Source organism: Oenanthe melanoleuca, chromosome 2 (genome assembly GCF_029582105.1).
Source record: "Oenanthe melanoleuca isolate GR-GAL-2019-014 chromosome 2, OMel1.0, whole genome shotgun sequence".
Taxonomy (NCBI): domain Eukaryota; kingdom Metazoa; phylum Chordata; class Aves; order Passeriformes; family Muscicapidae; genus Oenanthe; species Oenanthe melanoleuca.
In genome coordinates, this window is record NC_079335.1 from 142,351,700 (window position 1) to 142,364,240 (window position 12,541).

A 12,541-nucleotide genomic window follows, 5' to 3' on the forward strand; every position below is an offset into this window, starting at 1 on the left:
AAAAACTCCTGTGATGAAACCAAGCCTAGGTCAAGATTTTCTTACATGTTCTCACATAAATTTCCACTACAGTTTCTGTCACCTTAAAAACTGGGTTGAAAGGTTGCTCTCAATTTTCACCCTCTGACACCAAAATATTTCATTGTGGAAAGTCTCTAAAATGCAATATTTTCTGTCAGATGGAAAGCCATTTTCAAGGTTAAATAGCAATCTAGGCTCCTTTTCAAAGCAGGCAGAGATCTTTAAGTAGGAAAAATCACTTCCATACTCAGAAAAGGTAATCTTTTCACATTATTACACTTGTTTAACTATGAAGTTCTTTGTCTTTTTAGCTTAGGATTTTTTCATAAGAGTTAGCTGAAGGAATGCAACCACAGTGTTGAACACAGCTAACCTTCAGCCACTGACCAAATTAAATGTGAGAACAGCTCTTAAAAGAATAAGGATTTTAACACTTGATGCTGATTCACCACTCAGTTTTTTTCAGTCTGTCCTTCATTCCAGGTTCAGAAACTGCCACAGTAACACTCTCCAAAAAAGCCAGTCAAACTGTTAAATAACTTAGTAATTTTCCTGGCTTCTCAGACAAAATCTTGGGATGGGGAAACATAGGAAGGCCAAATGCAGAGCTGTCAGATGACAGCAGAGAACCTTGTGCTGGAACTGTTTGTGGCAGCAGAAATGCTCTTCATTTACAGACCAAGAAAAGCGAATGAGAAAGAAATGAAAAAACACATCCATTTTCTGATTCACTTAGCAAATCTTATCCACAAGGAGTCAGTTTGTAAAAAAGGGGATGTTTCTTCACCTGACAAACCTGATTGCTGTACTGAGACTGATACCTGCAACTAGGAAAAAACCCAGTGAACTTCTTGCTTTGCTGTGATTTGCTTCTTGACTTTGCAGCTCTGATTCTTTTCATGAAAGGATTCACTTGGGACAGTTCTATTCTTGTGTCTGAACCATAAATGTCTGGTCCTAATAAAAGTGCCTGCTGACACCACTTTACATCAGCTACACTTCCACTAGAACCAGATATTGCCAGTTCTGTACATGTCACACAGCCATCAATGATTAAAAGATAAGGAAGGCAACTTTCAAGTCCCAGTGTTGAGCTCTACTGAGACTTTTGTTTCAAAACAACTCTCAAAAGACTGCAAAAACAAATTCCTATTATCACAAACAGATTTTCCAAATCCAGAAATTCTTTAGCATTTCATCACAGATATTATATAGCTTGTGCAGGCTACTCATCAAAACTATCATTAAGCCAAGCACATCAACAGACTGGAAACAAACATCAATGCACAGCTCAAAAGTGAAATTATTGGACAGATTTAATACAGACTACCATAAGATCCCTCAGAATTTTGCTTTCAGCAAACGCTGCTATTTTATAAGCATTTTCTAGAAGCCTGCTTTCCTGACCTAATAAAACAGATATATCTAATTCATGATTAAATGCAAGAAATTAAAGTGAAATAGAAATAGGGAATAGGAACCAAAACTAAGTGAAATAAACAGTCAGATATTTGAGAGGTTAGGCACCTGCTCCTAAACCTGCACAGCCAGAGAATACTCCTGACTGCTTAGGAAGTGCTCCTGACCCTTCCTTGTTACAAGAGCTTCTCACCACAGGACCCTTACTTGATGGGAGCAGTGGCTCCCTCGGGTCCTTCCAGCTCTGCCAAAGGCACGAGGTCCCATTTGAAGTGCAGGCCCCAGTTAAAGCCGCCCCGCACGACGGGGGAGGAGCTGTAGGTGAGGGTGTCGGCGCTGATGATGTCGATCACGGGGCACACCACAGTCCTGCGATCCTCCCTGATGGGAGCCAGCAGAGGCTGCAGCCACAGCTCGTTCACCTCACAGTGACTGTCCAGGAACACCAGCACCTTCCCTGCAGAGCACACAAAGCAAAGATCCACAGTGCCATGGAACACAAACATGCAATGCAGCAATACTTGGCAATTTACATGGAGACTACCTGCCACAGTCAGTAAGAACAGAAATCTATGATTTGCCCTCATGTTCAGTTGGTCTAAAAAGGCATCAGCATCTTTATGACACAACATAAAATTTATGTAACACTAGAATAACATGGAAGAGATGGGAAAACAGCTTTAAAGAAAACAACTTAGAAACATGCAAATATAACAAGTCACCCCACAGACAGTATTTGGCTGGGCATGGAACTCCTGCAGTTCAGAAGAGGAATAAAATTACTTAAAATTGCACTAACTGAAATGAATTTTAGCACAGCTTGGAAAATGCAAGCATAATCTTCTCTCTGGATTATACCACTACAATGCCAATGAGTAAACACCAATTAAGAGATTTATCTGCCATTTAAATTTATTTAAGAAAGTAGCACACACTTTCTCAGATGCCAGAGAATTTAACTGAAAACACATTCTTTCAGGGCAAAAATAGGAAAAACGCTACATTGTCTCACTAACACTGCAGTCATTGTTTGAGATACAGTGCATGGGAAGATTTGGGATGATGATAACTTGTGTTCATAACTTTCAATAAAATTAGTTACTTTTTTAGAGCACAAAACTGGTTTTGTTTCACAATTTCACACACCCATTCTAAAAAAGTGCCTCATTTTATTGAAAGCAAATGTCTCCAGAAAAAAAAAATACATCAACAGCTGAGACACTCAGTATCTCAAGTTCAACTCAACTCTCACTCAAATTTGGATGCAAATTTGCAGTTATCATTTGAGATAGTGCAGGGAAAAAAATTGGGATAATGCTAAGCTGTATAGCTTAGAGTGTGGCATGATATGCAGAGCCCCTTCAGGGAGCTAAAGTAACCACGGGTCAAACATCCAATATTTGAAAAACTGCACACAAAAAGAAAAGTCACCCAATCAGCTTATCATCAAAGTATGCAAGGAAAAGAGAAAAAAGCAAGTGTACCTGTGGCATGAGAGGCTCCAACCATCCTTCCTCTGATCAAGCCTTCCCTCTTCTCATTTCTTACTAATTTTGTGGTTTTGGGAAGCTGAGTTTTAACATATTCACTCAAGTCTTTTTTCAAGTCAGCTGAAAAAAGGAAAACACAAGTTCAACAACAGGAGAGAAATTCTGAAAGCTTTGTTTAAAATCTCAATACATTTAACTCAAAAATGGCCAAAATCTTGAACAAAATGTTATCCTGACACTGCATAGCTTCAAACCACGAGTTTCATGAGGACAGTCCTCCCACATCCTACATTCCTCTCCAATGCCTTTAGCACATTACTCAAGTTAACTGGAACTACTAGACTCAAAAAAAAAAAAATGCTGTTCAAAGAAACACATTTCCAAATTCTTCTCATGGTGACTGCCATTTGCAACAGATGCAACAATAAACACTTCACGCAGGCAAATGATTTAAATTACTACATTCCATACATGAAAACAAATGCTGACACCTTTCAAAAGAAGCAGGAAGACACCTTATATTATCTGTGCTTGCTTAACTGACAGAACAACAGTTACCACGTATAACTTGCTCACAGCTGGTTGCTTTTCTAAAACTCAAAAGGATCAAAGATTCTGCTGGGAAGCCTGTGCTTTTGAAGGAGTGCAGAGTTCACTGGAGTCTATGGGCACTACTGTAACTTAGCTAACATCAATGGCAATTTTAAGAGTAACAACACTTCTTTCACCCAAGGACAGTGGCTTCTAACATTAAAGCAGAACTACTGACGAAAAGATGGACACATAAAGACTGAAGTAATGGAAAAGCAGAAGTTAATAAGTTTATGGAGCAATAAAGAGAAATATAAAATGAGAAAGAAAAACAAAAACCCAACTGAGACTTCATAGAGAGCCTTGGTATAGAGAGGCAGACAGACTTTCATCAGAGGATATGCCAAAATAAACATTATTCTGATGAATGTCAGCTCAAACATCAAAGTTGCTGTTAACAAGATTAAATGCCAATGGAAAATATGTGGAAGTCAGAGGTGTAACCTTAAGGAGGAATAAGAACTTTCAGGCAGGAGATTCCAGATGCAATTCCAAATGTTAAGATTTCAGCCTTTGCACTGCAAGGAAACATGATGGATCAGAAGTGAGCAGGTAACACACAGCAAATATGATGCCAGAGAATACTCTAGGACAACAGAAACTCTCTGGGGAGATAGAGATAGAATTCATTTGGGTCACAGGAATTCTCTACCCTGGTCTGGAATAATGATACCATATGCCAGAGACAACAGTGAAGATGTTTTCAGATAAAATCTCCTAGAAAATTTATTAACTAATCTCTGAAGTGCTACCCAAATGAGATACCCAAACAAGCAGGACAGATTTGCAAACCTAAAATAAAATGAGCTCTTGAACCATTCTTCACCTGATTCATTATAGCAAGAGAAGAACAGTATACACCTACAGAAACAATGGGCCAGCACAAAGAAGAAAAGCTCAGTTATCATATTGAAGAGGCAAATAAACAAGGAAAATTCCACATCTGCAAACTTCTAAAAGAGAAAAGGAAAAAAAAAGAAAAGGAAAGTATGTCACATCCACACCAGGTCCACAGGCATGTTGGCTTGAGCAGCAGAATGTAAGGGCCAGTAGAGTTTTGACCCACACAAAATGGCATTCTGCTGGCAACTGTGCCCATACCACAGATCATTCTTAACAGGCAGGATTGTCTCAGACACATTTTGGGGTTTTTGCTGTTGATGGGTTTTTGTGTGTTACCTTCATGTCCACTGGGAACACTGATTACTTCTGATATAACCCAAAAACTTGCTTCAATCCAGCCTACCTGAGAAATTCTGCTCCAAAGAGAAAATTGCTCCCTTTTAGCCAGTTTTCAAAAATTACTTTAGGCATTACCTTCTTGCATATCTACACAACAAAGGCAAAATGGGCCCTAGGATGGGAATCTGGAGTGTTATTATTTTAAACTATTCTAAAGTACTGAGTTACAAACATTAGGCTCCTTTTCTGTTCTTCAATCTCTCATCCTACACAGCAGAATGCCTCCAGTAGTAGCCTTCAAAACACATCCTCAGGTTTTTACATAACACGTTAAGGCTAAATATCAGAAAAAGAAATCCTGCCTTTCATGGAATGGAAAAAAAAAATACAACAGTGGGCTCAACTGAACCATGGCAATGCCTACTTAGCTAGTAAAACTGTTGATGACTGAGGCCAAGAAGTTTTTTGAGGCAAAACTAGGTGCAAAAGCCCAAGGCTTGCACAACAGCACTGATGTGTAGCACAGCTCTCATATTTGCAGGTGAAGAACTATTTCATCTAGAACACCACTTCAGAAAACAGGCAATGGAAGGAAAATCAATCTTTAAAAAACAAAACAAAGGGGCATAAAGATCAAGCAATCTGCCCGAGCTCATGGCATCCATAGCACAGTCAAAGTTTTTACCCATTTCCTTAGTTCCCAACCCAAACCCAGGCCCCATCTTTCTTCTGCTGTAAGAATCCATCCATTAAAATTAAGCAGCAGCAAAAACATAGGATCATTAGCATCAAGAGCAGTAATTTCTGTGTAAACAATACCTCCTCCAGCCTTTGGCTTCAGAACAAGTTCATTTGAAGTCAAAGACAAAAATATCTACTTGAATGTTTTGAACTTAATTTGGTTCAAATTCACTAATTGCTTCAATTTAACAACAGACTAGAATAGTGATGGAATTACTGCCTCAACACAGGCATCAATCAAATGCATCCTCACATTCAAAAGACTGAGTTTTGAAGTAAGGCAAGCTCTGAATACAAAACAAATTGGACAAGACTTTATAGCAAGGCACAAAACAGAAAACAAAACAAGCTTTTAAATACTACACATTCTTATCAGCAAGGAACAGTGTTTGATCTTTGTTCTCTCTTGTATCTCAACATTTGATCTGGCCTCAGAGAAACCAACTTCCAGCATAACAGGAGAATGCCATTCCACAGCAGAACATATCTAATCAGTCACTTAGAGCAAATGAGACCTTAAACCAGAAACCAAACAATGAGACCAAGGGAGCTATAAATATATATATTAAATAAAAATACAATCTAAAAATCTTTTTTTTTTAAATGCAAAAAGCAGTGGACTTGTAGAGAGATGATTAGGGAACTTTCACAGTCCTGCTGGCAAAAACTGCTATGCTAACACATTCCTCAACAGACATTTGGATTTTGAAGGGTCAAAATGAAAGGCTTTTGGAGGACCATGCCTGAATTGTGTGTCTGTCTTTGCCTTGTGTGTCAATCGAGAGAAAAAACAGCAATCCTTCAACAGGAGCAGAGCAACTTTGCAGGGTCTGCCCCTCCAGAGGCTGCTCCCAGAGCCGGGACAGCCACTCCCGGCGTGGCCACAAGAGGCTGTTCGAGAGCCATGCTGAGCCCCGGCCCCAGCACGCTGCCGGTCCGAAATGCTGAGCAAGTACAAAGCACGGCACTGTTTCCATCGTGCCGCAGCAGCCCCTCGGCAAGGCTGCAGCCGGCAGTGTCTGTGTGTCTCCAGCTCCTTTCAGATGCATTCACAGCGAGCAGTGGCCTCTCTGTTATCTGCTCTGAGCACCCGAGCAGCCCAAGCAAAGAACTGCTAAGAAAACCCAAACTATAAACAGCTACCTTATGACCTCCACTCTTCAGTATGTGGAAGAGGTGAGATAAGAGTGGAACACCTCCCCTGTGAAGGCAGGGGAAAGCTGGGGCTGTTCAGCCTGGAGAAGAGAAGATTGTGTGAAGACCTCATTGCAACCTTCCTGTATCTGAAGGAACCCTACAGGAAAGCTGAAGAGGGGATTCAACGGGAACTGTCGTGACAGGATAAGAAGCAGTGAGTGCAAACTGAAAGAGGGAAAATTAAGGTTATACATTAAGAACAAATTCTTTACCGTGAAAGTTGTGAGACACTGAAACAGGTTGCCCAGGGAAGCTGTGGATTCCCCATCCCTGGAAGCATACAAGGCCAGGTTAAATAGGGCCTTGATCAACCTGGTCTAGTGGGAAGTTTCCCTGCCCATGGCAGCAGGAATTGGGACTACATGATCTTTAAGGTCCCTTCCAGCCCCCTAACACTCTTTGATTCTATGATTATTAGCTTCAAAACCTGATTACTAATGTTAAAGCCTGTATGATACAAAGCCCATCAGTAAAATGGCATCAGTGGCAAAGAGGATGTCACCTTGGGCATCTCTGGACACCACACATCTCTGCTGGCTGGCACTCTGGTGATGGGCTGCAGTACAGACTTGTTTTGCACCATGACTTCCACAATTTATTTTGACCAGTCAATAAAGCACAGGAAGGCCCAGAAGTGTAACATTGCTGCAAGAGTCTCTCACCCAATTCACTGTTGTCATCCACCAGGATGATTTCGTGCAGGAGGTGGGCAGGGGTGCGGTCCAGGACGCTGTGCACTGTGCGGAGCAGGGCAGAGAGCGCCTCGTTGTAGAAACATATCACCACGCTGGCAGAGGGCAGATCAGCAGGGTAGGACTTCTCTCTGCATCTGCAAACAGGAACAGAGTCTTTGTCACTATTTACAGAGGGGTTTCATAGAGCTGGGTCACTGCTGAAACTTCATAAATAACAAGCAAACATTAAATGTGTAGGAGGAACACCCCTAACGTGAACATAATGAGCCCAGACGTGTAACACCTATAGGAGGGCTCAGCACAGTAAATTACTTTCCACATCATACAAACTCATAGTTAACACTGCTGCTTGTTAGAAAACAGAATATCTTGGACTGAGGTGGGAATAAGAACCAGAGATCCTCAAGACAGAGAACAGAAGATAGTGAGGGCCTGTTTCAGCTGTCTAAACACAGTCTAGTACCCGCAGGTAGCTCAGACAGTTCAAATATGACATGAGGCCCACACAAATACCACAGCTTCATTGGCCAGCTGCTGGAGACAGGGTTGGATATCCCAGAAAACCTCCACAGGTGCTAAATATGTATTTACACAACCAACTTTGGGATTCAGAGGGCAGATTAAGACACTTAAGTCTAGTCACTGCTGTCAGTGCAGTCTAAGTAGTGTTCAGCTCACCCTAAGGCTGTCAAGTGTGTTTCGTCAGCTGAAGAGCTCTGCATGCTTCATTAACTGCACTGACTGGATCTCTGCTAATTATAATAAAAGCAGAGACAACTGACTAACAAGCAGTTATCTAAGCATCTTAATCTACAAGATGAATCCCACTCAAAGCAAAAGATCATTCTTTCTTCTTAATTTCAAAGTTCATCCTTACTTCTAATACGGCCAAGTATCACAGATTAATGCCATATGAAGGTGACAGGCATGGGAGGATCTAATAAAAATAAGAAAGTATAAATGAAAACCCAGAAGTATAGAAGAAAAGCATACATTTACTTGGAATGACCTCAATTCTGGGAAAAACAATCAGCAAGTACAATTAATTGCATTCACCCACATCAGAGAAGCCACTACAAAAATTGGTGCAAGTTTATTTATTTTTCAGTGTTGGAAGGTTTTATTGTTGTTACAGAGGTGAGTTGTTCCCCCCCTATATGGACCAGGAAGATTATAGAAAAACAGCTATTCTTTAATAGAAAATATTCAGACCAGTGCACAACCTATCACATACCTTTAGCAGTTGACTAAAAAAAAAAATTACATCTCCAGAAACAATATTCAGTCAAAAAAGGCAGAAAAGACCAAAGAATAGAAATCCTAACCTCAAGCACTCTTGTTAAAATAGCTGAAAAATCTGCCTTCAGCAACACATGAGGAGGGAACAGTGTATGACAGAAATGTTATGCCAAAAATATTAAATACTACATCAGCTGTAACAAGGCATTGAGCACATGAAACTATACCATGTTGTCTCCAAAAATCAGCACCTACTTTGCATCTCTTGTATCAGGCACCTCCCTGTGATATCCCAGTCGATTGCTGATAAGCATATTGAAAGCATGCTTCTGATAGCCCAAGTCTCTCACTTCCTGATCTTCTTCATTAAAAATCATTCCTGCAAAAGAATCATGCCAAGATCAGGTAATAGGCTCAAAAACATTATTTGAAAGAAATCAAGGATTGAAACATATGCTTTAACCTCTTCTAAAAGCCATTATGCTATTTAAAATCCATCTGGTTTTGCAAAGCATGTATTTGTGCAACTATTTCTGCTCCCTCTCATGAACAGGCAGCACTTATGAGTAGCCCTTGCAGCTGTAATAAAATTAAATCCTTTTCCAAAGACTGCTGGCTCCATTGTGTTTATTGCCTCCCTTCACTCATATGGCCTCTAATTCTTAGCATCACCTAAAACCAACATCTAACAAGCAACAGAGGATAGACTTTGACACACAATGAATCAGCATCTATCCCTACAGGTGATGGGTCTGTAATTGGATTTTTGAGAGAGGAAATACATTTAGAATGGTAGAAAAATCCTCACAATAGCAGCTCCAATTTCATGCAGTTCTGAAGTCCGTGGTAACAAAAATGAATAGCTATGCAAGAACTGTAAACTTCTGTTTATCTCATCTGTGACTTTGACAGCAAGGAAAACACCAGCAGAGCTGCTGTTTACTGATTATTTTAGCAGAAGTAGCAACAGCTAAGCATAGCAGAAGTAACTGTTGGTATTAGGAAATGCTACTACAAGCCAAGATGAAATTTTCAATGCCATCCTGCCTGCCTCGACTCAGTGCCATGGGCTTCTCTCACTGAGCCATGCACTCACCAGTGTGAATAAACCAAAACATTGTGGCACTTGACACAGCTCCATGAGGGAGAGACAGCTGGTGTCTGCCACCACCTGTGCCTCCAGCTATTTCTGCAACAATTCAGGTACAGAGTGATTATTTTTTATGGTCTCTATTCAGCTGGCTGCACAGAATGAGATGACTGTCACCTCTTCTGTTATTATCAAGCTACACAGGCAATTTCACTGAAATTTCAGTACAAGAAGTAAGCAAGGATCATATAAGTTATCTCCTTCCACCCTGCCCATCATCTCCATATCATTCAAAATCTGCAGAAAATAGTTAACAAGAGGGTTCCTCATTTACATACTTCTAGGAAAATATGTTTCATGCATTTATAGACTAACTCAGATTGAAAGGGACACCTGGTCTCGCACAAGCAAGTCCAGCTAGATCAGGTTGCTCAGAAATCAGTGCAGTTAAGTTTTGAAAGCCTTCATTATCTCCAAAGATGGAGATTCCTACAACCTCTTATTTCCCTGTTCAAGCATTTGACTACCATCACACTGAAAATGTTCTTCCTCTTCCACAACTGAAATGCCCTCACTCCAATTTCTTATCATCATCCTCTGGAAGGAGTCTGCCTCCATCTTCCCACAGCCTCCTATTCAGCTGCTGCTGACAGCAATAAAATCTCACCCCTCAGCCTTCTCTCTGAGGCAGAATAAACTCAATCCTCTCAGCCTGTCTCCACACTTCATGTTCTCCCATTTTCACCAGCTATGCAAAAGCCAGCTGAGCTCAAGCCTGGAGAAAATGAGCTGGGTTAAGCACAAGAGAGAAGTAATTTTAAAAGTTTGCAATGGAAAAAAGCTTCAAAACAAGTAATCCATCTGGGCCTTTGGAGCACAGCTGTGTCTCAGTGACAAAGTCTACTACAGGTACCAGGTGACATTCTGGAGGGATTTCCATGCATCACATTCCCACCATTTACATTTACCACCCTGTGGCTTTCAGTCTCGAGTTCAGCAATGGCAATGCAGCTGCACTATCAACCAGCTCAAGAGTAAATGCCCTGACATTTGTGCAGGACCAAGTGGGAAGTGCTGGGTAGTGATATCTGAGATACACAGGACACATCCACGCCGTGTCTCCTGACTGTGCTGCTCACAGATGAGTGCTCCCACTCTGGATGAGCTGTGCTGTGGGGGTAGGAATGAGGTCTGTTTACAGTGGCAGTAAACAGCAAACTTCCCCCAGCCCTAGCAGCCTCAAGGTATCACTCAGTCCTCTAATGGAACACATCCATTCCCAAAGGAACATCTCCAGCTGGTCAGTTCAGACATCCAGTTCCATTATTCTGGCATAATCAGTGGCACAATGTACTGTGGTCACCTTAAAATGTTTTCTTCATACCATGCATGAGCTTAAAACACATCCAAAATGTTTCATTCTACAATCCATCCACAGCCAACTACTAACTACATTTTTCTGATCTTATGAATATATTCAAGGAGTGCTAATATTTTTAAAACCTTCTCATGAAGAACAGCATCAAATGCATGCAAAAGACATGAAATATTTTAGTTCAAATAGCAGATAGACGCCCTTGGAAAACAAGGGGCTTGCAATCAAAACCTCAGTTAAGGCTTTACTTCAGCAGTGTTATATGGCTTTCACAGATTATTGAAAAAATAAAAACCAGACTGATCTACCAGATGACAGGTTTTGACTATCATTCACCAACTTTCTTTTCACTTTTTTTTTTTTTTTTTTTTTTTGCTTTGCACGTTTATCACTGTCCTACCCTAAACAGACTTCAGGAAGGCCTTTCCTACATGACCTCGTCTTAAGAGCTCTCTCCTGATGATTCCTGTAGAATTTATCCTGGCAGTGCAACTCCCCTTGGCTTTCACCAACCAAACCAGTCACTTGGTTTGAAGATCAAAGGACTTCTCAGTTAAGAAGCTCCATTTCTTTCCTGGCCCAGACTGAATAGCTGGAAATTATTGGCCACCCCTGGACTGGCCTTCACTTCACTTGGCATTCAGGCTTTTTGCAGTGAACTGAAAAACACTTGTGATGCCACAGGGCAACATGCACTGCCATTCTACTAACATATTCATACAGGTCTAATGACCAACTCAGGAAGTGAAGTTTGGTAAAGTTCTATAAACTCACAAAGCTCGTGAGTCACCATTCATCCACAGCCATGACAGGGGACTTCCCTGAGATCTGAGCATTAAACCCTGGCTGTGAAGGCTTCTGTGCTATATTTCCCAAAGCAGCAGCAGAAACCAATAGCCCAACACTGCCACAACACTTCTGCCTCCAGACTGAAACCAAACTTTAAGCCAGTACACAACATTTGTATATCTAAACACAGCAGAGAACATCCTCTAAGCACTAGAATACACAAAGTATTTTAATTTGGAACACAAAACTAAACCACCTTATTGATGAAATATGCTCTAGTGAAACATACAGATCTTTGCTGGTACAAACTAAGCAGGATTTGGCTCTAACTACTGTCATCTCAATCTTGCATTGTAAGTTTGTCCTACCTGCATTTCTTGTAAATTAAGTCATACTCCAAGCATATTCTCCAAATCAACGGGTCCTCTTCATTGTTTATTGATATCAAGCTATTTTTAATTACTGCATGTAAGTAGAGTTTCTCTGTAGCTAATTGAAGCTTACGTATTCGAGCCAAATTAATACAGGAGTAAGATATGAAACAAGCACACACTGAACCTTCTGAAAGCAAGGTTTAGTTTATCTAGGGCAGACCCTGCTGTAACCCAGTCTTCACCAGCACTTATACAGCATAAATATAAATGTTAGAAAGAATGTATTTTGGGTTAAGCATTGGAGAATAAATTTTAAGTAATTCCTAATGAAGAGAGCC

At 40.7% G+C, this 12,541-nt stretch overlaps 1 protein-coding gene across 4 annotated transcripts in view; it reads right to left on the reverse strand.

Moving 5' to 3' along the window:
- The window catches only part of GALNT11 (polypeptide N-acetylgalactosaminyltransferase 11), a 44,997-nt gene that overhangs the window by 16,217 nt on the left and 16,239 nt on the right, over positions 1 to 12,541 (reverse strand). For all 4 annotated transcript variants that reach the window (XM_056485275.1, XM_056485276.1, XM_056485277.1 and 1 more), the window contains exons 3-6: positions 8,831 to 8,954; positions 7,304 to 7,470; positions 2,925 to 3,050; positions 1,648 to 1,897 (exon numbers count right to left, since the gene is read on the reverse strand). In XM_056485275.1, the coding sequence (XP_056341250.1) occupies positions 1,648 to 1,897; positions 2,925 to 3,050; positions 7,304 to 7,470; positions 8,831 to 8,954 (667 nt within the window). The remainder of the gene's footprint in view (positions 1 to 1,647; positions 1,898 to 2,924; positions 3,051 to 7,303; positions 7,471 to 8,830; positions 8,955 to 12,541) is intronic.